Consider the following 26,123-nt stretch of genomic DNA (forward strand, 5'->3'; position numbering starts at 1 on the left):
TTATGGATGCAGAAAGCACATGGCCCCACAAAGAAAGTGGATGTCACACTAACGTCATCCGTATTTTACGGATCTGCATTTTGCATTCCTTAGACAAGAGAATTAGGATTCCATCTTACATTTATTGCCTTCTTTATTCGCCTGCATATTCACACTTGGGGCTCATTCACACATCTATGTCCATTTTGCGGACACAAAAACTCAGATCGTTTTGCATCTGCAGCAATCGGAGTTTAGGATGTGTTTTTACATTCTTTGTTCGATTTCCTTTACAATCGATCAGTGAAAAATGACCCACACGTGGATGGCATCTGTGTGCTGTCCATGGGTTTCAATGACCCACTGAGTGGAATGGAAAGGTTTGGTCCACAGAACAGACCAAAGCTGTGCCTGCGCTCTCTGATCGTCCCCATATACATGGACAGCACATGGACAAGAATTACTGAAGTGTAAACTGTCCCTTACTATGTTCTCAGGCTACTTGCACACTTGCGGTAGCCTTTTCCGGCAGGCTGTGCCGGTGGGGGAACAGCCTGCCAGATCCGTGCTACTGCTAGTCCACCGTGCCGCCAGAAGTCCGCTCTGGCCCCATTCACAAGCCGAGAGGCGGACGGACAAAACCCGCAGCATGTTGTAGTTTTTGTCCGGCCACCTCTCGGCATGTCTGCCGTGCTGCGGCCGGACCTCTGCCCGCCCCCATTATAATGAATAGGGCCCGAGCAGACTTCCGGCGGGGGAACAGCCTGCCGGAAAAGGCTACGCAAGTGTGAAAGTAGCCTTATTTGAATTTTTTATAGTTGCAGTTTTTCGCCTCCCCTACCCTTCGCTTCCTTGCCGTCATGTCTTCTCTTCGTTATCCTCCTGTTGTCCCCTGCATAATGGAAACGGGACGGATCTGTTTTTTGCAGCCCATAGACTTCTATTATGACGGAATGAATAGCGGAATCCTCCTAAAAGGCATTCCGTCATAGAATTGCGTTACGGTCCTGGTAACGGAATCCATGACACAATTCTACTTTTTACCACCAAACGAAGCGCGAACGAATTTCAAAATATGAAATTGGCTCATCTCTAGTTATACCATACTGCCAAGAAAATAAATAAATAAATTGAGATCCAGATGCCTTGTAATAAATTGTCTACAAGTCCATAGTTCAGTGCTTACCCTGGATGTAAGGTCTGTGGGTAGAAAGATCGTCAGCTCGCAAATATGTGAGTTATGGCTCCTGTAAAAACAAAAGAAAGATAAGGCTACTATCACAATTGCGTCAGAGGATTCCGGCAATCCGGACGCAAACGGATGCATTTGTCAGACTGATCCGGATGCGGTGTCATCGGGAAAAACGGATCCGGTATTTCTTTTTTTTCACAGATTTAAATGTCTGCGCATGCGCGGACCAGAAGAACGGATCCGTTAAAGCGGCAATATTAATACATTTCAATGGAAATTAATGACGGATCCGGCATTCCGGCAAGTGTTCAGGATTTTTGGCTGGAGAGAAAAATGCAGCATGCTGCGGTATTATCTCTGGCCAAAAAACTTAGGAGGGACTGAACTGATGCATCCTGAACGGATTGCTCTCCATTCAGAATGCATTAGGATAAAACTGATCGGTTTTTTTTTCCGGTATAGAGCCCCTAGGACGGAACTCAATACCGGAAAAAAAAAACGCATGTGTGAAAGTAGCCTAAAACAGCCAATTAAACATCTTCACACACATTAGTACATCTACTATATTTTATGTATTTCCAGCATTGAATGGTCTTCCATTTAGCGAGAAGACCAAGGAGCAGATGAGTCAGTTTAATGAGGGGCACAGTATTTTATTATTAAGAGAGAGTTGGTGGCCATCTTATCTGTACGTCTATGGCTAGCTTCAGGAGGAGATCCGCGTCCTTGTCTGAAGGTCTTGGCCAATAATGTGTTTTGTGCCCGTGAATCTCATTATACAGATGGCATGTTCTTAGTGGGTAATGACGGTGATGAAGCCGCCTTTCACATTGAAGTAGCTCGGTCTGGACATGGTTTCTATGTCAAGGTGTTTTATGTGTGCTGTGACATGTCTCTGTGGTTGTTGATCTTTTGATGTGCTCACTTCTAAGCATTTTTGTTTAAATGGTCATAAAAAGCTCCGCTTCTATTTTGGGTGGAAATACAGCCTACTTCATAGCCGTGTGTTATGAAAATGATTAAATGATTACACATCGGTATGTCTCCGGAAGGCACAGTGCATAGAAACTGATATACTGTTCTAATTGTAAACCCTCATCACTTTGATGTCAACTGTAGAAAATAAAACAAAGGCGGATTTGGAAGTTTTTTCTTATTTTATTTATAAAGACATGCAGTCAAGAGGTGTCCGATATTTGGGATCCCTGTCTGGTACTACAGCTGAAAAGAATTAGACTGAGCTGCAGTACCAGACCCAGCCACTAGAAAACCATGGAGCAATGAAGGGGACGGGCTGCTGAGCATTGGACCACCACCAGTCTGACATTGATGGACTATCCTAAGTATAGGCCATCAATATTAAATTCCCAGACAACGTATTGTGGTCATGCAAGGAACGTGAACACCCACCTATTGCCAGACTTTCAGATGATCGCCGGGGTGGGGTAACAAGAGGGCACTTCCTGATCCCTAATTTTCAGGGTCACTGTAAATAAGCCGATTTCCCAAAATGGAGAGCCCCTTTAAATCTTTAGCCAGTGAGACAAACTGAAAAATTCCAATGCCCGATTTGGCAAAGCAGAATAAAATGTCTGTAAAATCCTCACTGTAAAAATATAATTTCATAAGTGATTCTGACGTTGAATATGACTGTTACTTTACTTATTAGCTATCTTATAGTTACACTGGACTTGTAGAGTGCGTCTTAGGCTGGCGTCCCCTGGACAGGTGTGCGTTTCTCACGCCATGTGTCCCAACGAAGCCACAAGATAGATCAGCTCGCTCTCAATTAGCCGCCTTTGCGGTGATGACAGCTGAAGGATTCTTCTGAGAGTTTATAGCAAAATAACCATTAATGCAGAGGTTCTGTATTATAGGAGACTGAAAGACCAAGGGGCCCATGACAAATGTGGATTTACCTCTCAGTATTTACACGCCCCAAGGCCTGATCTTTTTTCGACCAGACATCTAATAAAAGGAATATTCCTCCAATAATTTATCTTTTGAGACCTGGGACGTGAGTAACCTGTAGACATCCTTTCTTCAGTGATGGACTCACGTGAGGTCATGAATTGGGCAGGTGCTATCAGGCCAGGGGTACAGCAAAGAAATGTCATAAATAATGAGTCAATGATTACCCTTCTCCTAATCCTCTAAAGTTTTTTTATTTCTGTAATTTCCTTATATAAAAAAAAATGTGGAATTTGAACAAAGATATCTTCTTCTCCTGTTGTCAGAGCTGATTTTTTTTTCTTCATATCTCTGAGTTGACTGTAATGTCTTTATTATATGTACATTTGTTTGACATCAAAAGCATTTTTTACATAACTTTTATTGTTAGCCTGTTCTACATACCTAGCTTCTACCTATATAATCTACCTGGGTTACACATAATAATGAACATTCCTTGAATATGACTAATTACTGGTCTATATTTTGTAGTTTTCATCCTACCAGGTTCATATACACTTGGTCGTTTTAGAAAAAATACTGGTTGCTGAGAACTAGTAACCATTGTGCAGTGTAAGTGGTTAGCAGCCTTGGAGCCATGGGTTTTCGAAGTACTCTGGCCCTTTTTACTTATAATATATTTTTTTTTTTTTTTTTTTTATTCATAATAATTTTTTTTAAGTGGGGGGCACGGATTTCCTGTGCCTCCTAATTGTCCCTTGGTCCCACACTGTATTCCACCTTTCCTAGTCATTGGCTGCAAAAACAATGGCACTGCGGAAAATTGACATGCATTGTGGATCTCCCATGGCTTTCAGCCTTTGCAATTCAAAGGTTGAAAGCCGAGGATGACCTATTATGATCCCTGCAGCAATGCCACCACAAAAAACAATCCATTTCAGGTGGTTTTTGCAGCGTTGGATTTCATCCAGTTTATACCCTTACCCAGTATAGGGCAAATGACCTGATTTTGGGAAGGACTGCCTTGGACTGTCAACATGTATGTTTGCACCTTCTTCTATAATCTTTTTGGTAAATAACTTGATATCCGAGAACAGTAGAAAAGGTTGCCATCATTTTATATCTCAAGGTTTCTTGAAGAATGCGTCCTCAAACCTGAAATTAAATTTGATAGGTAGGTAGCTAAAGTTGCCCATACACATTACACAAAACGTATCTGTATTAGAAGAAATCTAATGTATACTGGAATCCTCAAAACTCTCCCCTGATGTCAAACATTGGAGGAAAGAAATCTCAAGCTCTTGGATTTCAACTTTCCAGACGTGATTTCAGATTTTGAAGGATGGAGAACATCAAGTTGTGTTGTGTAGAACAGTAAGTTCTAAAACCATTTGTCATCGTTAAATTGTGGGATGACAGGGCTCCAAAATAAGGAAAAAAGGAAGACCAGACACGTTTCAGATGTTTTTTGAGGACATGTCATGGTGTTCAGTTTTGTTCTGGAGGCTCTTGAGAATGAAGACTGATATTGATGTGGAGAGATGCTGTAGATGAAATGAGATAAATTGGTCCAGTTGTGGAATTTTGGACAGATGAACTTTCTTGAATGGGATAGCAGCGAGCTGAAGTTACAGTACTTAGGGCGAGATATGTTACAAGACTCGCTCATCTTTCAGCACGTGTAGGAATAGAAACTGAATCCTTTATACTTTTTGTTCTCTCATAAGACAAGGCTTAATATTTATGAAGCCTTCAAAGAAAATGTTTAATTGTGAACAACTGAGATGAGACGGTACAGTAATTGATTGATGCTCGCTTAAAAGTTGAAATCACTTATTTTGATTAATGAATGGCTCTGGAGTCAACTGCATTCTACAACTGTAAAGTCAGAAGAAAAGAATAACTCATTTGTATTTTACTGAATAGGGTTGCCTCAGCACTGCCTTTTAATATAAGGGCCATTCGTTTGATATGTAAGGTGGCGATCCGTCTGCATTGGACAGAAAAAAACATTATGGTTCTGTGGTCTGTATGTTTTACCTGGGATTTCAATTTCTGCATCGCAAAGGACAAACTCTGCGGTAAAAATCTGTACAAAGAATTAAATTGCTGCAGATTTAAAATCTACATTGCACGTCCGTTTATGCACAGAAGTTTTCCACAGTGTGTGGATGAAATTTAATTTTTTATTTTTTTTTGCTGTTACTGTATTGCGCTGTGTATATATATTTTTTTTGCACACCAGTCCGGATGGAAAATCGAACGCATTTCCACCATGTGTTGATGTAGACATAGAAGAGGAGTTACAATGAAATATTCTATACTAAAATGGGTTTTCAGAGACTTATATACTTTAATGGGGTCCGACACCTGGGACCCCCGTCCATCAGCTGTTTGAGAAGGCATCGGCGCTCACCGTAACACCACGGCTAGAGATGAGCGAATTTCATATTTTGAAATTTGTTCATGCTACGTTTGGTGGTAAAAGCACGGACCATAACGCAATTCTATGACTGAATGCATAACAGAAGGCCTTTCGATGCATTCCGTTATTCATTCCGTCATTATTGAAGTCTATGGGCTGCAAAACGAATCCATCCCGTTTCCGTTATGCAGGGGGAGTCCTCTCCTGCATAACGGAAACAGGACGGATTCGTTTTGCAGCCCATAGACTTCTATTATAACGGAATCCCTCTAAAGGCATTCTGTCATAGAATTCCGTGGTAACGGAATCCATAACGCAATTCTGCTTTTAACACCAAACGAAGTGTGAACGAATTTCGTAACATGAAATTCGCTCATCTCTAACCAGGGCCTTCTCTCAGTTCTGTGCTTGGTATCGCAGCTAAGCCCCATTCACTTCTATGGGGCTGAACTGCACCCCTAGGCCATGTGACCGAAGAACAGAGGATAAGTCACCAGTGTAAAAGTTTTGGAATACCCCTTTAAATTTTATAGTTTGTTGTTGATGGACTATCCTCACGATGGGTCATCAATTCCTGATCGGTGGGAGTCCAACTCCCGGCACCTCCACCATTCGGCTGTTTAAAGAGGCCAGACTGCTCCGGTCTCCTCACAGTTTACCAAGCACAGCGCCGTACATAGAACAATGGCTGTGCTTGGTATTGCAGCCTAGGCCATGTGACCGATGAACGTGAGGTCACTGGATCCCCCATGGCCTCTGCGGTCAACTGATTGGCAAAGATGTCCGGAGTCTGACTTCCACCGTTCAGGTATTGATGACCTATCCTGAGGATAACAAATTAATATTAAACTCTCAGAAACTTTTGAGATCCTTTTTATCCATTTCAGGCCTAGTTCCCACAGTTTGTGTTCGGTCAGTATTTGATCAGTGATTGTGAGCCATGACTAAGTGGCTCATTCCATTATGCCTTATCTCTGTGTAGGCTGTGCTTCTGGTTTTGACTCAAAATCACTGATCACATTTTTGAAGTGTGAACTAGGCCTCAGTTATGTGCCAGAGAAGCCTGTATATCGAGAGCAAAGAGCTTGTCACTGCACAAGTAATCTTACCATTGAAGAGATGGAAAAGCCTGATGACAAACCCCGTGCGAGCTGTACTGGTCACCCATTCCCCACTTTGGACAATTCCTACTTAATAAAAGGGTCTGATGAAAATAAATTGATCTCCAAGTTTCCTCCTGAGGGGACCATCAGCTACTGTCTGTGGGGACACCTGGCAATAAGTGTTCAGTTTCTCTGCAGTGCCACCACTGGTGACATGAAATATTACACAAATACCATTCATATTAATGATGGACAGGTCCTCCAGAACCAGATGAACTGATGATCCTAAACAGAGGTCCCCCTTTCTTTAAGGGGCTCTGTCAGCATGCTCAACCCTAGTTTTGGTTCCTATCCGTTGCCTATCCCATGCTGTAGCTGACAGAGGATGTTGGATTGTGTGATTCACCTTCCTCAGTGACTGTCAGTACATGCCCAGCATATGACGACTGCAGAGTCATGTTACATGGATTAGATTGCACATTTGTCATGATGAAATTTCTTTATGACATGTTCTAAAAGTCACAAAAAAAAAATCCAAATTAAACATCAGATTTGTGTTGTAGGAATTAGAACATGTGAATTCTGAAACGTGAGCTTCTTGTATAAGGTCGTCGTAAAGCCATATGTAATCTGCTGTGTAAAGGGCTTTCTGGAAGCTTTAGTCTATTGAAATATTTAATTCTCTTTGCAATATAGATTTAATGGTATAAGATAATCCTCTCGCAGTACTATAGCTGGGGGTGTAGCCTATAAGGGCATGACTTCCATCTTGTGCTACTTATCACCGGGGTTCTCAATGTGTGATGGTATGGAAAATAAAGGGCAGAAGATGCACAAATGACTGATGAAAGTACCAGCAGCCTATAGGGTTGGGCAGTTCCCCGGGGAAAACATGCTTCCAGTTCCTAACTTTTTGGATATTAAGGGGCACATTTATTACGACCGGCGTTTTAGACGCCGGTCTTAATAAAGCCCCACAGCTGACGGAGGATCTGCCGAAGTTAAGAAGAGGCGTCTGCCTCTACATAACTTCGTAGGATCCTCCGCCAGTTCTAAATGTAATACCGCTACCGAGCTGTCTTACATTTAGACCATTTTCTACACCTAAAACAGGCATAGAAAATGATGAATGACACAGGCTTGCTGGCCCGTCCCCGCCAACACCATGCCCATAATTTTAGATCTGGCGTGAGTGGGGAAAAGTCGCAGATAGCGCCATCTGCGCCTGAAATACACCTAATTTTGGTGTATTTCAAATTCATAAAGGACACCCCAAGTTCTTGTCTGAGTACTAAATAAAAAAAATATGGATATTGCATAAATGCTTTAAAGATTCATGTCCCACCTATGGGACTTGAATCTAGCTGAAGAATGGGGGTCCCAACATACAAGCTCATCGTAAGGCTACATTCACACGACCATATTTTGTTTCCGTGCCTGTTTTTGAGTTTTTTTTCCGAATCGGATGAGGACCCATTTATTTCAATGGGTCCGCAAAAAATGCGGACAGCACACAGTGTGCTATCCGCATCTGTAATGTCCGTTCCGTAGCCACGGAAAAAATAAATAAATAGTACGTCCTATTCTTGTCCGTTTTGCGGACAAGGATAGCCGTTGTTACAATGCATCCTCAAAAAAAAAAATGCCCTACGGAAGTCATCTGTTTTTTGCGGACCGCAAAACGCATACGATCGTGTGAATGTAGCCTAACTCTCATAGAGGTAAATAGAAGGCACAGAAACAGCGCAGCACATCCTGGATGTGGCAGTATGGGGTGCAGCGGAACCCAATTCTAGAAGTAGGTGTAGGTACTGGAAGTGGGACCTGCATAAATCAAGGATTCATAGCATATCCTTTGTATATGACGTAAATGTCTGAGGTGAGAATACCCTTTAAAGCTCTGTTCACATGCATGGACCCCATTGCCAGTCAATGGGCATCATCGGGTGCAACTGGTATTCTTTGTAGGAAGGATCCAGCAGAGCACTTGCAACTGGCATAAGAAATCTAGAGTAATTCGACCACCTTTCCACCCTTCACACTTCTATGTCATAGATACTGCTGAAGAGGTTGTCTTTACACAATCCATTTTTACTAAGAAGCCAACCGAGCAGTTATCTGATATGTGCAGGGAAAATATAACATTACGTGTCGCCTGTTTAGATCGATGCACAACTGTATGACGTGGCTGGCCCGAATCCACCAGCGCAGAGGCTAGTCTTGCTTAGTGGCTTTCCACACTGACTATGGGTATGACCTCTCTGGGTGGTCGTGTTGTGCATAGGTCGCTCTGTGGTTGGCTACCGTATGCGGGCCCTAATTAAAGTAATAATTAGTCAGTAGCCGCACCAAAAACAGTACGATGCTCATTTGTTTAATTGGGTCCTTCTTGCGCCTAAACGGTCGTGCAATACCCAACTGTAGTGAGGCCATTTGCAGTGATTGCACAACCACGCCATGTGGTCGTACCCTACTAACAAGTGGTCCTGATGGTCCCCACCCCATGACATATATGTCCCCCAATAGATCATATGGACCCAGTTTATCTTGTTCAGACAACAACTTAAATTTTTGTGGCGTAAAGAGCCTGCGGTATGTTGTTGCTTTTTGTATTTTAATCAATGTTTTATTGAGTTTTTCAATGTTGAAATGCCCCCTACGTTTGTGATTTGTCCTTTTTGATATTACCCCAGTGCTCTGATAAGAGATATGCATTCATTGAGCTTTCTTTCTGTTTCAGAGTAAAGAAGTTGTTGACGAGGCACAAGAAAAGCAGTCTCTCCGGAAGCAGCGCTTTATGCATTTTGCCTCTGTGGAGTATGATGGAGAACATTACATGACCCCGCGTGACTTCCTCTTCTCAGTAATGTTTGAACACCTTCAGCGTAAGTCACATTATGTTAATGCATGCACATAGACTACTGGTGACCTTAAAAGGGATGTCCGATCCTCAAGCTAAAAGGATTTAAAGGGGTTGTGCCAACTTTTCAAGTTATCACCTATCCGCAGGATGACTAATCAACCAGCGGTAGGATCCCCACCGATCCCGAGATCGGGGATCCCGCTCCTCTATCCTGACGGAGCACCAGGTCGAGTATGTGCCCTGGCGCTCTATTCAATAACCTGAAAACCTGGCACAAACACTTTAGGAGGAGGAATGCATTTAACATGGAAAACTGTTACTCCGTTCTAGTACTGAGAGTAGTTTCCTCGCTGCTTCTATATGAACCCGACTTGTGATGTGCCATCCTTTGTTAGGTGCATCCCTGCAGCCATTCACTAGCCTCAGAAGGCAGGTGCCTCATGGACACACGTCACCGCAGAGACCAATGAATGGCTGCAGCGGTGAACATGTCTCCCCACACTCGGTCCACAGGTGACTGGAAGCAGCAGGACGGGACACTCAGCACCATAGTAGAGCGTCTGTGAACCAAGTGAGTGTTTTTTTTTTTTTTTTTTTTTTTTAATGTTAAATTAGTTCTGGCTTTTAATTCATTTTAGCTTGAGGGTCAGACAACCCCCCCCCCCATAAAGTTGCAGCAACACATTTTAAAAAAAATCTTTTTGGCTCTCTTGCCAGCGGAGGGGCGTTAACCTGTTCTCCTCATGGAAGAATTGTGATGGTGGGCTTTACTCCTTTGGGGGAGCATCTGGCCCGTTTGGGTTCTTGAGGACAGGATTTCAGAAATAACTATTCTGCTTATTGAAGGCTTCTAAAAAATAAATAAAAAAATTTCACCTGCATATTCTTTACTGCCACTGTCCTATACATTCTACCATTAGGTCACATATGGGATCCCAATCTGAAGTGTTGAACTTACCTGTGGTTAAGGTTTGGTTACTGAAATTATATATTTCTAGAACAGTATGTTCACACAATGGATTTTCACCACTGAAAAAAAACCTGATACGAAATTTGCCGCTTTTTTGCCCGTTTTCTATAGAAATTTTGGACGCAGAGTCCCCATAGAATCCTCGGCAAGAATCGACAGGACACTTTTAAAACCGCTAGGGGAAAAATAAGTGGTAATATGGTTTAATGTGCGGATTCCCTATTGGAATCAAAGGGGACATTCTGCATGCGTTTTTGGCATGGAATCTGCTCCTAAAATCTTGTGTGAACATATCCTAACTATTTTTGCAGCTGGTGTTTCCAGCTTGATTTGTTAAAGGTTTATTCTCATCCTGGCCCCGGAAGGTTTTTCGTTCTTGCATTTTTGTTTTTCACTCCCTGCTTTTCTGTGGCCATAACTTTTTTTTTTTTTTTGGTTGATATAGCCTTATGAGGGTTTGTTTTTTTTGCAGGACAAGTTGTATTTCTTTTGACACCATTTAATATTCAGTACGATATACTGGGTGGAATTGGGTTTAGTTTTTACCGTGTTCCCTATTTGGTAAAACTGACCTGTTACTTTTGTTCTCCACGTCGGTATGATTTATGGCAATTCCTTATTTGTATCGTTTTTCTTGCGTTTTTAATACTAGAAAAAAAAAAAAAACCTTGGAAAAAAAGTATTTCATTGCCATATTTTGACCCCTATAACATTTTTGCAGTTATGTGTACGGAGCTGTTTGGGGGCTCATTTTTTGCAGGGCGATCTGTACTTTTCGTTGATACCATTTTGTGGTGTGTTTGACTTTTTGATAGTCTTCCACAAAAATGTGAACAACCAAAAAACAGCGAATCAGCCATTTCTATTTTTTCCCCCCCCCATAATGTTTATTTTCTTTTTATTGTTTATTTTTATTTTGGGGAAAGAGGGGTGATTTTTTAGAATTTGTATATTTTTTAAAACATTTATTTATTTATTTTTAACTTTTTTATAGTTCCCCTAGGGAACTTGAACAAGCAGTCATCAGATTGCTTCCCTCATAGACACCAATGCATTAGCATTGGAGTCAATGACACTTACATTATGTTCCTATGGAGCTCTGCCACAGGTAGGGTCTCTATAGGAACCTGTATGCATCTGAGGAGCTAAATTTATGGGATCAGCTTTATTTTTAAAAAACAGTAGGCATCCGGGGACAATGGCACCCACTGCGCTCTCGAGCAGGCGCCATCTTTAAAGACCCGCCCTGGACCATACATGTATGGCGCTGGGCGGGAAAGGGTTAAGAAAATGGGCAAGCAATCATATATCCCACTGAACTGAATGGGAGCCAAGACACGGCACAGTGAACTGCGCTGTTTCCACAGGGTCCGAGTTACGTAAACAGCATCACTCTTCATTCTGCTCTGTTTCTGTCGATCACATTGACTTCTATGGGACTTAGGGAAACTGCATAGCACAGCTGCTGGGCTGTTTGTATATATTTGGCCACCCTGCACCCCACATTAGATGTGTTTTCATGCATGGCTGAGATTGGAAAATTGCTTTAAAGACTATGGACATAATATGGACTATTTTTACATATATTAGTGGTTTCCTTGGGCCAAGAAAGTTGCGCTAAGATTCAATCTGCAGTCTTCATTCCCTGATATTCAGTTTGCCCATGTTTGTAGACTTAGACGTTTTCCCATATGGACAGGCTGGATATAAAAATCTGTGTGTCCAGGATGCCTCGATCTTCACTAAATCTACTTATTGGCAAAGCTTCATCCCTGAACTAATTTTTCCTTCTACAGCTCATGAAGGATCTCTACTCACTTGTACTGACAACTACTGTTGCTGTGGAGTGTGTGATCCCCCTCCCACAGCAAAGTTTGCCATGGGTGCTCTGCTTTATATGGTATCTACACTTGTGCACGTGATCCTCCTCCTCCTGGTCTGTGCTTTCCTCCATATCTACAGCCTGTGTGAGCAGCTCTCTTTGGAAGCTATCCCCCCTCTCCACACTCCAATCTGCCATGTACAACATTGAGAGAAGTGGTGAGGGTTCCTGTCAGGCTGCTCAGCCATGATGGCATCTCATAGGCAGGATCACATCGTCACCATCTGTTGTAGAGCAGCACAGTGAGGCCTCACCCCCTCGGCAACCATTCCTTCTCACATTCTAGGACAGGTTGCAGTTGGTCATTCTAAATAATTCCCAGGGAACTCCTTTAATTTTACATTTAGGAAAATAATGAACTATTAAAAATCAGTGCAAAGGAGTCTATAGCCTTGTTGTTTTCCCGGTTTTCGAGAGCAATGGTGAACACCCTTTTTGATGTTTTGTGTTCTTACTTCAGACTCTTTTTACTCTGCATATGAAATTATTTTAAAAGGAAAGTGATGGTAACCTCATCATTCATGTCTGATCCCAGCCTAAATCTTTTATGTTCCTCGTTGGGTCTCGGCAGTATTGTCTGCTATATACCGTCAGAGCGAGACGTCTTGTCATTCTTAGCACAATGCTTGAAGGCTTATTAATGATATAAACATCATTTTCCATGTGTTGTTTGTTCTGTTATCTCCTCGCGTATTTAGACTCTTGGCTTTCATTTAAGGAATTTCCCGATCGCATTCCTTACACATCAGATTTATTTGTTTCGTTCTGTATGCATTGTGCTTGAAATGTTTTTCACATGACGAGTACAACAAAAACAAGACTGAATGATTATGTTATCAGCGTCGCTGCACGAAAGAATAAAACCGCTTATGAAGGAACCCCCCCCCCCCCCCCCCCCCCTGGCCTGTGCTTGTTTTAGTTGCATGTGATTATAATATATATATATTATTATAATGTATTATGTATGATAGCGAAAGCTGCTTTCACCCTGCGTTTTGCTGTGTCCATCAGAGGAATACCCTACGTATCCTTCTGATGAATGCCAAGCATACGGTTGTTTCTGTCGCCTATAGGCAAACTTAAACCACATAGATTAGCGCACACTGCTACGCTGTTCTATATAATAAACGAAAAAGGTATACTAAAATATGCCAATCTGTCGGAGGCCAAAAGGACTCTATTTGACCTCCATCGGGGAATGGGAGCCTATGGATATCTGCCAGATCTGCCAGGAGCTTTACATGGGCAAACTGCAATACAGAGCTCACCGTGAACACAGTCTACATCATACATGAGGATCATGGAGAGAGAATACTTGTCCGAAATGTGACTGAAGATTTACATTGAGCGCCCTACTGGGGACAATGAGTAATGATGTCTGTAAGGCGCTATAGAATATGCTGGCGCTATAAAAGTAAGTAAAATAAATAAAGCTGTGCGGCCTTTTTTATAATGGTCATTTCTATATATGTGTGGTTGATGGCTATCCATCATACACATGTATTAGCTGCCTGTTAAATGCTCCTTTAACCAACAGCTGTTTCTCCTGACTCAAAACATACAACCTGGCGGGAGCCTGAAAATTGTGTGGGAAACTGAAAAGGCGTTAAAGGGGTTGTCCGGGTTCAGAGCTGAACCCGGACATACCCTTATTTTCACCCAGGCAGCCCCTCTGATGCTAGCATCAGATCATCTCGTGCTCCGATGCACTCCTTTTGCCTGCGCTAGATCGTGCAGGGCACGGGCTCTCTTGTTTACAACAACACACTGCCGGGCGGAGGCTTCCGCCTGGCAGTGTTTTCTGTGACGTCACCGGCTCTGATGGGGGCGTGCTTTAGCGATGCCCTAGCCGTTTTACTGGCTAGGGCAGCGCTAAAGCCCGCCCATCAGTGCCAGTGACGTCACCGGGCTTCCTAGCAGCCCCATGGAGAGCACGGTTCGTCACCAGAACTCCTGAAAATGCCTTTGCCCTGTGCGATTTAGCGCAGGGCAAAGGGGAGGATCAGAGCATGAACTGCTCCGATGCTCAAGTCAGGGGGTTCTGCCTAGGTGAAAATGGAGGTATGTTCGGGTTCAGCTCTGATCCCGGACAACCCCTTTAAATGAGCGGTCTACTTTGGGCCTTTTATTTAACTTTTTTTATTTTTATTTTACTTATTTTATGCACTTATATAAAGCTGACATATTCTGCGGCGCTTTTTACAGGTATTTGCATCAAGCTGCTCCCATTGGAACTCACAATCTAAGGTCCCTATCAGTATGTCTTTGGATAGTGTGAGGACTCCATGCAGATGTTGTCCTTGGTCCGATTCGCACCTAGGATCCCAGTGCTAACCACTGAGCCACCGGGCCTTTTACATGTACTTGCCCATATACTTGCCCTCTTGGCTCGGCTGAACAGGTATATGTCCTGAATGGGGAGGGGGTTGTAAGCTGCAGTTTATTTCCCCGAGGGAAAAAGAATTGGGCATGTTGAAATCTGACAGCTCTATCCTTATTTCCTCCGCCATTTTTTTTTAAAATCATTATGTGCAACACCGTGGAGTAGAGTACCTCTTCTTCTCTTTTCCCTTTACACACATAAATGTTATCTGACATATTCCTCCCCCATAAGCTAGGAAGGTAGCAAAAAGCTTGGCTAAAATATGACCCTCCTGCAGTACTGCAAATCCTTGTTACTAAAGTCTCTACTATAAAAATCCAATTTGTTCAGTTTTCAAGCTCTCCATTTGATCCCACAATGCCTTTTAGTAGTAACATTCAGGTGAAGTATTTCAGAAGAGGGTCTCACATGACACTAAGGTGCCATAATAAATGTAAGACTTTGTGTACCAGTCTTGTATGTATTGGGCACCACGAGAGCTCAGTGGTTAGCACTGGTGCCTTGCAGCACTGGGGTCCTGAGTTTGAATCCCATCAGGGACAACATCTTCATGGAGTTTGTATGTTCTCTGGTTTCCTCCCACACTCAAAAAATATACATATAGGCAAATTGACTTCCCATCGAAATTGGCCCTAGTGTGCGTTGTGCGTTGAGGTTGAGCGCCTACATGGCAGCCACTGTCCCTGTGAGAAAAGCGCATTACAAATGTTTGTCATTGGTTATATTTAGAGATGAGCGAAGCGACTTCGGATGCTACTTCGTACCGTTAATTGATTATTACAGTGAAAAAAGACAAGAAACAGGGTTGTATCATTTGTATCATTCTATATATTAAAGGGGTTGACCGGGGTGGTATTGCAGCTCAGCTCCATTTAGGTTAATGGTGCTGGTCCACAATACCACACACAATCTGTGGCTAGGAGTGGTGCTGTTTCTGTTTCTTATCCTGAACAACCTCCTTTAAGATATAATCCAAACCTCCCACCCTCCAATCCAGAACTGGTTGAAAAGGGGGAAAAAAAAGGAACATTCCTTCCAGTGATGCAGTTGGTCAACATGTGGTACCTAAAAACCCATAATGCCATGCTTAACTTTTTCAACGACATAAAGCATTAATGTACTAGAAACATAGAAACATAGAATGTGTCGGCAGATAAGAACCATTTGGCCCATCTAGTCTGCCCAATATATCTGAATCCTATGGATAGCCCCCGGCCCTATCTTATATGAAGGATGGCCTTATGCCTATCCCATGCATGCTTAAACCCCTTCACTGTATTTGCAGCTACCACTTCTGCAGGAAGGCTATTCCATGCATCCACTACTCTCTCAGTAAAGTAATACTTCCTTATATTACTTTTAAACCTTTGCCCCTCTAATTTAAAACTGTGTCCTCTTGTGGTAGTTTTTCTTCTTTTAAATATGCTCTCCTCCTTTACCGAGTTGATTCCCTTTATGTATTTAAAAGTTTCTATCATATCCCCTCTGTCTCTTCTTTCTTCCAAGCTATACATGTTAAGGTCCTTTAACCTTTCCTGGTAAGTTTTATCCTGCAATCCATGTACTAGTTTAGTAGCTCTTCTCTGAACTCTCTCTAGAGTATCTATATCCTTCTGGAGATATGGCCTCCAGTACTGCGCACAATACTCCAAGTGAGGTCTCACCAGTGTTCTGTACAGCGGCATAAGCACTTCACTCTTTCTACTGCTTATACCTCTCCCTATACGCTAGATCTTCACCTAAGCCTCCAAAATCCTGTGCAATTCTGCCCTTTCCTACATTTCTTCACCCATTCCACAATGTCCATCTTGTCTACCACAGACTATTTTCTTCCACTTTAGTCACTTACGCTCTCACATACAAGACTTCTCTCATGCTTCCCCGCTCTTCTGAAACTTCCTCATTTCATCCAACATTTTCCAACCCACTAAACCAGGCATCCTCAAACTGCGGCCCCTCCAGCTGTTGTAAAACTACAACTCCCACAATGTCCTGCTGTAGGCAGATAGCTGTAGGCTGTTCGGGCATCCTGGGAGTTGTAGTTTTGCAACAGCTGGAGGGCCGCAGTTTGAGGATGACTGCACTAAACTTTCAAGAGCTCACAGAAAACCCTTCCATAATTATATAAACTGGGCTTTGCCTATATTCTTAAAATGGGAACAAACACATTGTTGCCTTTCCATGTTAGTGTTTAGTAGAATAATTACATTCTTGATAGAATATTTGTTCATATTAACGTGTTGACTTTCACTTTTCCTGTTGATTTTCTGGATTCTTTATTAGCCATGGAGGAAATCCGTAGATTGAATATCCAAGGAACAAACAATGTTGATAACACATTAGTTGGGAGGTATGAAGTGTCCTCAAAATTTATTAGACTGGACCGGTTTTACTCAGTTTCCTCCACTGTAGAAAATAACTTAACTCCTTAGGGTAACGACTTGAACGAGTAGCAATGGGACTGTCACAGAAATTTCTATAGCAAATCTGCCGCATGTGACTGTATATGTTCAGATGGCTATTTTATTGTTAAATCTCTTTTTATTATAAGGAAGGACAAAGCAAGTAGTCATAACATTATTGACAATGTAAACATTAAATGTCCTCTGTCTTCTCCCAAATTCGGGTAAAGGCATTAGTGGTTGAACAATCATACATTACAACAAAATCCTCCATTCAAGAGATGGCTATTTTAGAGTCAGGCCTCTACCTCACATACCCTAGCTCTCCATTGTCTCAGATGTCTGTTTTGAGCCCTGGATTGCTCGATTTTATCGTATGATCATCCTAGATTTTTAATTTCCTGCATTAAAGAAGACCCGTTACCACAAAAAGCAATACAATCTCCAGGAGGAGCTGAGAAGATATATATATATATATATATATATATATATATATTATACTTAATATCACCTCCGTGTACAGCTATCAGTGACTGACAGCTATCTATGTATACACACTTACACAGAGAATGCTATCAATTACTGATAACACCTCGCCTGTGTACAGCAACCAGTGACTCACAGCTATGTATACACACTTACATACAGAATGCTATCAATCACTGATAACACCTCCCTGTCTACAGCCATCAGTGACTGACAGCCATCTCTGTATACACACTTACTCAGAGAATGCTATCACTGATAACCTCTCCCCTGTGTACAGCTATCAGTGACTGACAGCTTTACTTACACAAAGAATGCTATCAATCACTGATAACACCTCCCCTGTATACAGCCATCAGTGACTGACAGCCATCTCTGTATATACACTTACACAGAGAATGCTATCAATCACTGATAACACCTACCTGTGTACAGATATCAGAGACTTTCTGCTATCTCTGTATACATTTACACAGAGAATGCTGTCAATCACTGATGACACCTCCCCCATGTACAACTGGAGTCAGGAAAAGCAGAGATTTAAATTTGTAAATTACAAGTTTTATAGAATATTTTTGGAGAACGACAGCAGTGGGGAATCGGTTAGTTAGGTGATTTGTTTTTTATATTTAGCCTGGCCTATTTTAGCCCTCAGACAACACCTTTAAAATCCAACTTTCCTGATCTGGTTTTCCCTGCCACCAAGAGATATTGGCAGGTTAGCCCTTGTATATTCCCATCCCTAAGCTGACCATACAGATTAGATTATCATCCAAGCCCAATGATTTTGGGGATGTGGGGGGGATAGGATTAGCATCTAATGTGCATGGTGGCATCCAGACTTTTCCCCCAGCAGATGTCAAGAGAAAGAATGATCATGCTGTTGGATTTCAATATGCCTGATCCCTTTCTTCTCAGGGTAGATAAGCTGTCTATACAGGTGTCTGTCAGCAGCATATGTATGACTGGCTGTGGAGGGATAGCGTTCATCCAACAGCTGTGTAAAGTGTACGGCCAGGAGATGGTTCAGCCAGACGAGGTCATGATAAGAGAGAGCTTTACAACTTGGTGGGGAAGTACGTTCACCACAGAGGTCTTGAATAACGTTAATTAGTAGTTAATTAAGTAGTTATCTGTACTTGAAGGAATACACTGCGTGCAGAATTATTAGGCAAATGAGTATTTTGACCACATCATCCTCTTTATGCATGTTGTCTTACTCCAAGCTGTATAGGCTCGAAAGCCTACTACCAATTTAAGCATATTAGGTGATGTGCATCTCTGTAATGAGAAGGGATGTGGTCTAATGACATCAACACCCTATATCAAGTGTGCATAATTATTAGGCAACTTCCTTTCCTTTGGCAAAATGGGTCAAAAGAAGGACTTGACAGGCTCAGAAAAGTAAAAAATAGTGAGATATCTTGCAGAGGGATGCAGCACTCTTAAAATTGCAAAGCTTCTGAAGCGTGATCATCGAACAATCAAGCGTTTCATTCAAAATAGTCAACAGGGTCGCAAGAAGCGTGTAGAAAAACCAAGGCGCAAAATAACTGCCCATGAACTGAGAAAAGTCAAGCGTGCAGCTGCCAAGATGCCACTTGCCACCAGTTTGGCCATATTTTAAAGCTGCAACATCACTGGAGTGCCCAAAAGCAGAAGGTGTGCAATACTCAGAGACATGGCCAAGGTAAGAAAGGCTGAAAGACGACCACCACTGAACAAGACACACAAGCTGAAACGTCAAGACTGGGCCAAGAAATATCTCAAGACTGATTTTTCTAAGGTTTTATGGACTGATGAAATGAGAGTGAGTCTTGATGGGCCAGATGGATGTGCCCGTGGCTGGATTGGTAAAGGGCAGAGAGCTCCAGTCCGACTCAGACGCCAGCAAGGTGGAGGTGGAGTACTGGTTTGGGCTGGTATCATCAAAGATGAGCTTGTGGGGCCTTTTCGGGTTGAGGATGGAGTCAAGCTCAACTCCCAGTCCTACTGCCAGTTTCTGGAAGACACCTTCTTCAAGCAGTGGTACAGGAAGAAGTCTGCATCCTTCAAGAAAAACATGATTTTCATGCAGGACAATGCTCCATCACACGCGTCCAAGTACTCCACAGCGTGGCTGGCAAGAAAGGGTATAAAAGAAGAAAATCTAATGACATGGCCTCCTTGTTCACCTGATCTGAACCCCATTGAGAACCTGTGGTCCATCATCAAATGTGAGATTTACAAGGAGGGAAAACAGTACACCTCTCTGAACAGTGTCTGGGAGGCTGTGGTTGCTGCTGCACGCAATGTTGATGGTGAACAGATCAAAACACTGACAGAATCCATGGATGGCAGGCTTTTGAGTGTCCTTGCAAAGAAAGGTGGCTATATTGGTCACTGATTTGTTTTTGTTTTGTTTTTGAATGTCCGAAATGTATATTTGTGAATGTTGAGATGTTATATTGGTTTCACTGGTAAAAATAAATAATTGAAATGGGTATATATTTGTTTTTTGTTAAGTTGCCTAATAATTATGCACAATAATAGTCACTTGCACACACAGATATCCCCCTAAAATAGCTAAAACTAAAAACAAACTAAAAACTACTTCCAAAAATATTCAGCTTTGATATTAATGAGTTTTTTGGGTTCATTGAGAACATGGTTGTTGTTCAATAATAAAATTAATCCTCAAAAATACAACTTGCCTAATAATTCTGCACTCCCTATATGGCAACATACCAAAAGGGGGGGGGGATTGACCTAAATGGACTAAAGATTGTAAGAATTAGCTAATAGGTTTATTTTTTCGTATTGTTTAGTAGAAATAGTTTTTGTGTAAATCCTGTGTGTTCCCAGGATCAGCCCTGGCCCAGAACGCATTATGAGAGAAGGAAATAATCAAGCAACACCTTTCTGTGAATGCTTTCTTGGGAGACACACAATCGAGACAAGATGGAAGGAATTCCACTTCAGTTGAGGTTGAAGACAGAAAGAAAACAAGAAGAGAAGCTGACGGCTCTGTTCGCCGTGTGTTACAATGGACCTTTTGGCTCCACCATGCATTACAAGGTACATGATATTTCATGATGGAATCCCTTGAAGTTGGAACCAGGATGACACAGTACGAAGCAAAATGATATCCCAATCGGTTGATCAGTGTGAGGCCTTTGTTTGAGTTGGAAAGCGGCCAAGTGTTATACAGTATGTCAGAGCCATCAGAAGTGCTCAGCTAATACTAGCTAGTCCTGTGCGAAACGAATTCCCCGCCACTCCTTCAAGCATTATGCAATCGTTGATGAATTGTCTTCTGCCTCGAAAGATAAGCATATATGTCTGGATTACACATGACCGCACTTCAAATACACTTGAGACAATAAAATCTATGTCCCTGACACTCGTATTTTGACTGATCTTGAACCTGCTTTGCACTAGTTTCAACTTTGTGACATTCCCGAGCACTGTCCTTCCTCATTGAGAAGACTTTTTATGGCCGATTTTCTGTCCGATTGTGCAAAAGAGAAATTAGGAGAATTCTGATGCCTGAATCAGCTGAATCACACCTGCAAAGATATTTACTACCCCTGTGATAACCTGGAAAAATATTTACAGTCCTATCAGTTCGGACTGATAATCAGCTTCCTGGTCTGTTCCCTTGGTATTGACTTGGCAAACAGTGGGGAGAGGTCCCCCAATGCTTTTGATCACAATATATCTTGTGAGGACAAAGATGTTGCACTTTGGACCAGTTTGCTCACATACATTTTCTCATGCACAGATATGTTTCTTAGAATGAATCCTGGTAGGGTGTAAAATTGTGAAAAGGAAGTCTTAAGAACATGCTGGGCAAAACTGGCCACACGGAGTAGATGTATATAGGTGGGATCGGCCAACCACTGTAAAATATGTATTGGGGCCTCACAACTCTCCCCCGATGGCAGACGTCGTGGAGGAGACGCGGCTCAACTTGTTGGATTTCAACATGATCGATCCTTTTCTTCTTGGGGATAAGCTGTGGCCTGAAATGTCTGTCACCAGCTTCCTCCACCTTCCCCTGTCAAGATCATGTACACACTTGGCCAAGCCAAGCGTGTGTATGGGGGACAAGATAGCTCTGGGCTGAACAAGCATTTGGTCCACAGGTAAATAAAAAAAAAAAAAAAAAAATACAAAAAATGTCACATGGTGTCAAAAACTTGAGAATTAAAAGAAAATGTCACCAGGTTTTCCCCCAATAAACTGTTTCTACCATGCTAAAGCAAGTATTAACCCCTTCCTAAACCTTTGACTATGTGTGCAGAATAACCCTGCATACCTTAGAAGTTATGAACATGCCTCCTCCGTATTGCAGTTAGAGCTGAAATGTCTGCAGGGCATATCCGTGACTCCCATGGCTAAATCCGTTCTAACCCAGCTCATTTTTGGTTGTTTGACATGGATTACACCTAAGGCCTAGATCAGTGCTTGCTCAGTGATTTCCATCAGTAACTGTGAGCCAAAACCATGTGCAGGTCTAGAACAGGTGCAGATCTTTCCATTATACAATACCTTATCTGTGTGTAGGTTCTACTCCAGGGTTTAGCTAACAGTCACTGATGAGAATTACTGTCCAAACACAGGCCTAAGGCCAGTTTCGCATGAGCTTGTTCAGTCCGGCACTGAACACTGCTCCTCTGACCCAAAATCACAGCATCGTAATGATTTGTGATGCTGTGAGTTCCTGCCTGACCGTGGGTCTAGTGTATGGTACTCACATGGTGCTATACAGTACTGTAGACCTACGGTGAGGCAGGAACTCTCAGCATCATACAAGAAGTTATTACGATGCTACAAGTTTGGGTCAGAGGATCAGTGTTGGGTCCGGGAAACGCGGCTCAGGTAGCGTGTTTCCTGGACTGCGCATACTCATGTGAAACTAGCCTTAGTGACTCATCAGGTTTTAGGTCGCAGTCATCCGTTGGCCTCTCTAAATCTAGTTCAGTAGGCACGGGCGCATGCGCAGAATGAAAGTGAATTATCTGCTCCCATCGTCCTTGAATCGGTTACTCTCCAAGGCTGGATATGCTCAGAAGGACACTTCAGCTCTCAGTAGCATATGACACGAGAGTTTTTATAACTTTGTTTTCTAAAGGTATGTGGCTGTACTCTGGACACATGGCTATACTTTTAGAAAGGGGACAAATGGCACAGCTTATTAGGAGCAGTTTATAGGGCTAAACCTTGTGTAAGGTTCCCTTTAACCATGAAAAGTACTTTTGACATCCTGAGGGTTTCTAGTGACCATAGACGAGCTCCTGTTTTCCTGTAGAGCAGACACTGTAGTCAAACTGGAAGCCTCCAACATTCATTGAGTTTGTTGTAACCGTAAGCCAAATGTCTTTTCCAGTGGCTCAATAATGTTTTTTATTTTTTCTATTTGGGTTTTATTGTGACTTTTCAACCTAGCTTAGTACGTACATAGAGAGGACACAGTAGTCTGCCTCTGTGTAGTAACTTCTATCTTATTAGTGACTAGCAGGAGGACCTCGGGTATATTTAATGTATTTCATTTAATGTTTGTGTGTGTTGTTAAAAGATATCAACACTATCCACTATAATAGTGACATCTACAGCCCCCCACCCCTTAACACTGACCTCTCCCACTTATTCACACGTCCGTTGTTTCTTTCCTGATCTGTTCCGTTTTTTGCTGAACAGATCTGGACCAGATCTGGACCCATTCATTTTCAATGGGTCCTGAAAAAAAATCAGACATTGAGCTGTCCGTTTTTTTTCAGGACCCATTGAAAATGAATGGGTCCAGATCTGGTCCAGATCTGTTCAGCAAAAAACGGAACAGATCAGGAAAGAAACAACGGACGTGTGAATGGACCCTAACTTTGACCTTTACAGCAGCCTTCCCCTTTAAAAGTGACTTTCAGAGCATACCTCCCCCTTGAGATTGACCTCCACAGGGGCCCACCCCTTAACAGTGGCCTTTACTGGATCGGGGGCGTGTCCTTTTGAACAGCTCTCTCTAAGGCTCCATTGCCACGTCCGTGGTGTGTTGCGGACCCGCAACACACCAGCCCGGCACCCCTATAGAAATGCCTATTCTTGTCCGCAAGCTGCGGACAAGAATAGAACATGTTCTATCTTTTGCGGAGCTGCGGACCTCAAGATCGGGGCCGCGCTCCGCAAATGCGGATGCTGACGGCACACTGTGTGCTGTCCGCATCCATTCCGTCCCCATAGAAAATGAATGGGTCCGCACCCGTTTCGCAAAATTGCGGAACGGATGCGGAACCATTTGCGGACGTGTGAATAGAGCCTAAGACAGCAGCACTGTACTGTCTGAGTGTGATCTGCAGGGAGAAAGTCACCCTCCCTCCCACCTCTGCAGCTGACAGAAGTTGATTTTTACTTTCATTTTTTTAAATCCCTGTCGGCTAAGGAGTGGAGGGGGCGTGGCCTAACCATATATGGGCGTGACTTAGCGGGACCTAGTAGTTGATTTTTAACTTCATTTTTTCAATCTCCGTCAACTGAGTGGGAGGAGCGTGGCCTAACCGGATCGGGGGCGTGTCCTTTTGAACAGCTCACTCTAAGGATCCATTCACACGTCCGTAGAATGGGTCCACATCCGTTCCGCAATTATGCGGAACAGGTGCGGACCCATTCATTCTCTATGGGGCCGGAAGAGATGCGGACAGCACACAGTGTGCTATCCGCATTTCCGGAGCGCGGCCCCGATCTTCCAGTCTGCAGCTCCGGAAAAAAAAAGAGCATGTCCTATTCTTGTTCGCAATTGCATTTCTATGGGGGTGTCGGCTGGGTGTATTGCGGATCTGCAGTGCACTACAGACGTCTGAATGGAGCCTAAGTGTAGTGGAGCCTGAGTGTAAGCAGCAGGGAGAAAGTCACCCTCCCTCCCACCCCTGCAGCTGACAGAAGTAGATTTTTACCTTTTATTTTTTCAAACCTCGTCGGCTCAGCAGTGGGAGGGGGCGTGGCATAACCAGATCAAGGGCGTGGCTTAACAGGACCTAGAAGTTGATTTTTAACTTAATTTTTTCAATCTGTTGGCTGAGGAGTGGGAGGGGGCGTGGCATTTTGAACAGCTCACTCTAAGACAGCAGCACTGTGCTGTCTGAGTGTGAGCTGCAGGGAGAAAGTCACCCTCCCTCTTACCCCTGCAGCTGACAGAAGTTGATTTTTTACCTTCATTTTTTCAATCCCTATCTGCTCAGAGGATAAAAACATCGATTGCTGGAACAAAGGCACATCTTGAAATAAGGTACTAAGTGCTATTAGGCCAAGGCTTTACTTCAATAGCGATTATCCAGGTGACAGATTTCCTTTAAAGCTCTCCTACAGCAGTGAAGATAAATGACTGGGTTGTTATGGAAACCTGAAGTAAAACTGTGTATGTGGAGGCTGAAGGACCTGAGAGCTTCTATTGGCTGATAAGGGTCATGTGACCAGGCTTCTATTGGCTAATGCATTTTTTGGGAATATCTCAGGAACGGTACGTCCTAGAGAGCTGAGACCTGGTCTAAAACCTTCCCGGACACCTGATGTACCTGTGTGCCAAATTTCGTGATTGTAAATGCGACGGTGCAGATTCCTTTAGCGGACATACACACACATACACTCAGCTTTATATATTAGATAGTGAAATTATAGGTAGACCATTTGGGGTACAGCCAGACATTCAGGTCTGGCTGTTTTTTATGTGGTTTTTGAAGCCAAAATCAGGAGTGGGTCATAAAAAGAGAGAAGGCCATATAGGACTTCTCTTTTTTTAAATCCACTCTTGGTTTTTCCAGCAGAGGAACAGCCTGCCAGAGTTCATCGAGATTCTGCTAGAAACATACCCTTGCAGCGGTTTTTGTCCGGCTGAATCTTGTCACTAATGTCGGAAACAGGCTGGATCCCCGCCGGGTCCCATTATAGTCAATGAGCTAAAGCGGGGAAAGGTAGTATCTGGCTGTGCTGGATACAGTGAACTCCGTCAGGCTGTTCCTCTACCGGATCAATAACCTTCTGGATCATTTTAGCGCTGAAACTAGCCTTAGGCTATCTGCACACGTTGCATGTCAATGCATCCTTTGGTGTGTGTGTTTTGTTTTTTTTTGCTACAGATTAGATTATTTTTTTTTTTGTGCACCAGATTTGAAAAAGAAATGATACAGATTTTTTTTTGCTGCAGAAAATCTGCAGCTAATCAGTGACTTGTGAACCCTGTCTCAATGGAAGGGTGAAATCTGCGGGGAAAAAAAAACATGTCAAATTTGCACCAAAAGACGCAATTACTGTATGTATTGCTGTTTTTGGTGCAGAAACGCACAGAAATTTGCACGGATCTTCTGCACATTTTCCTGCCAGTCACCCTTAGAAGAACAGGCGTGGTGCTACTTATTGGCCCTGATTTTGACTGCTCAGCAGCCTCCAAGAGCCACTGGATTGAACGGGGGGAACACCTCGGTATTTTGGTTTAACAGGGACATTTCACTGGAGAGATTAACCATGCTTCTCATGTTCCTTGACAGACACATGTATT

The 26,123-nt window shown here is 42.8% G+C and overlaps 1 protein-coding gene across 1 annotated transcript in view; it reads left to right on the forward strand.

The window, feature by feature from the left end:
- Nucleotides 1-26,123, forward strand: part of MICU2 (mitochondrial calcium uptake 2) — a 255,667-nt gene that overhangs the window by 116,838 nt on the left and 112,706 nt on the right. Inside the window, exon 2 of the mRNA XM_040426209.1 lies at nucleotides 9,351-9,495. Coding sequence (XP_040282143.1) covers nucleotides 9,351-9,495 — 145 coding nt within the window. The remainder of the gene's footprint in view (nucleotides 1-9,350; nucleotides 9,496-26,123) is intronic.

Source organism: Bufo bufo, chromosome 3, assembly GCF_905171765.1.
Source record: "Bufo bufo chromosome 3, aBufBuf1.1, whole genome shotgun sequence".
NCBI classification, from domain to species: domain Eukaryota; kingdom Metazoa; phylum Chordata; class Amphibia; order Anura; family Bufonidae; genus Bufo; species Bufo bufo.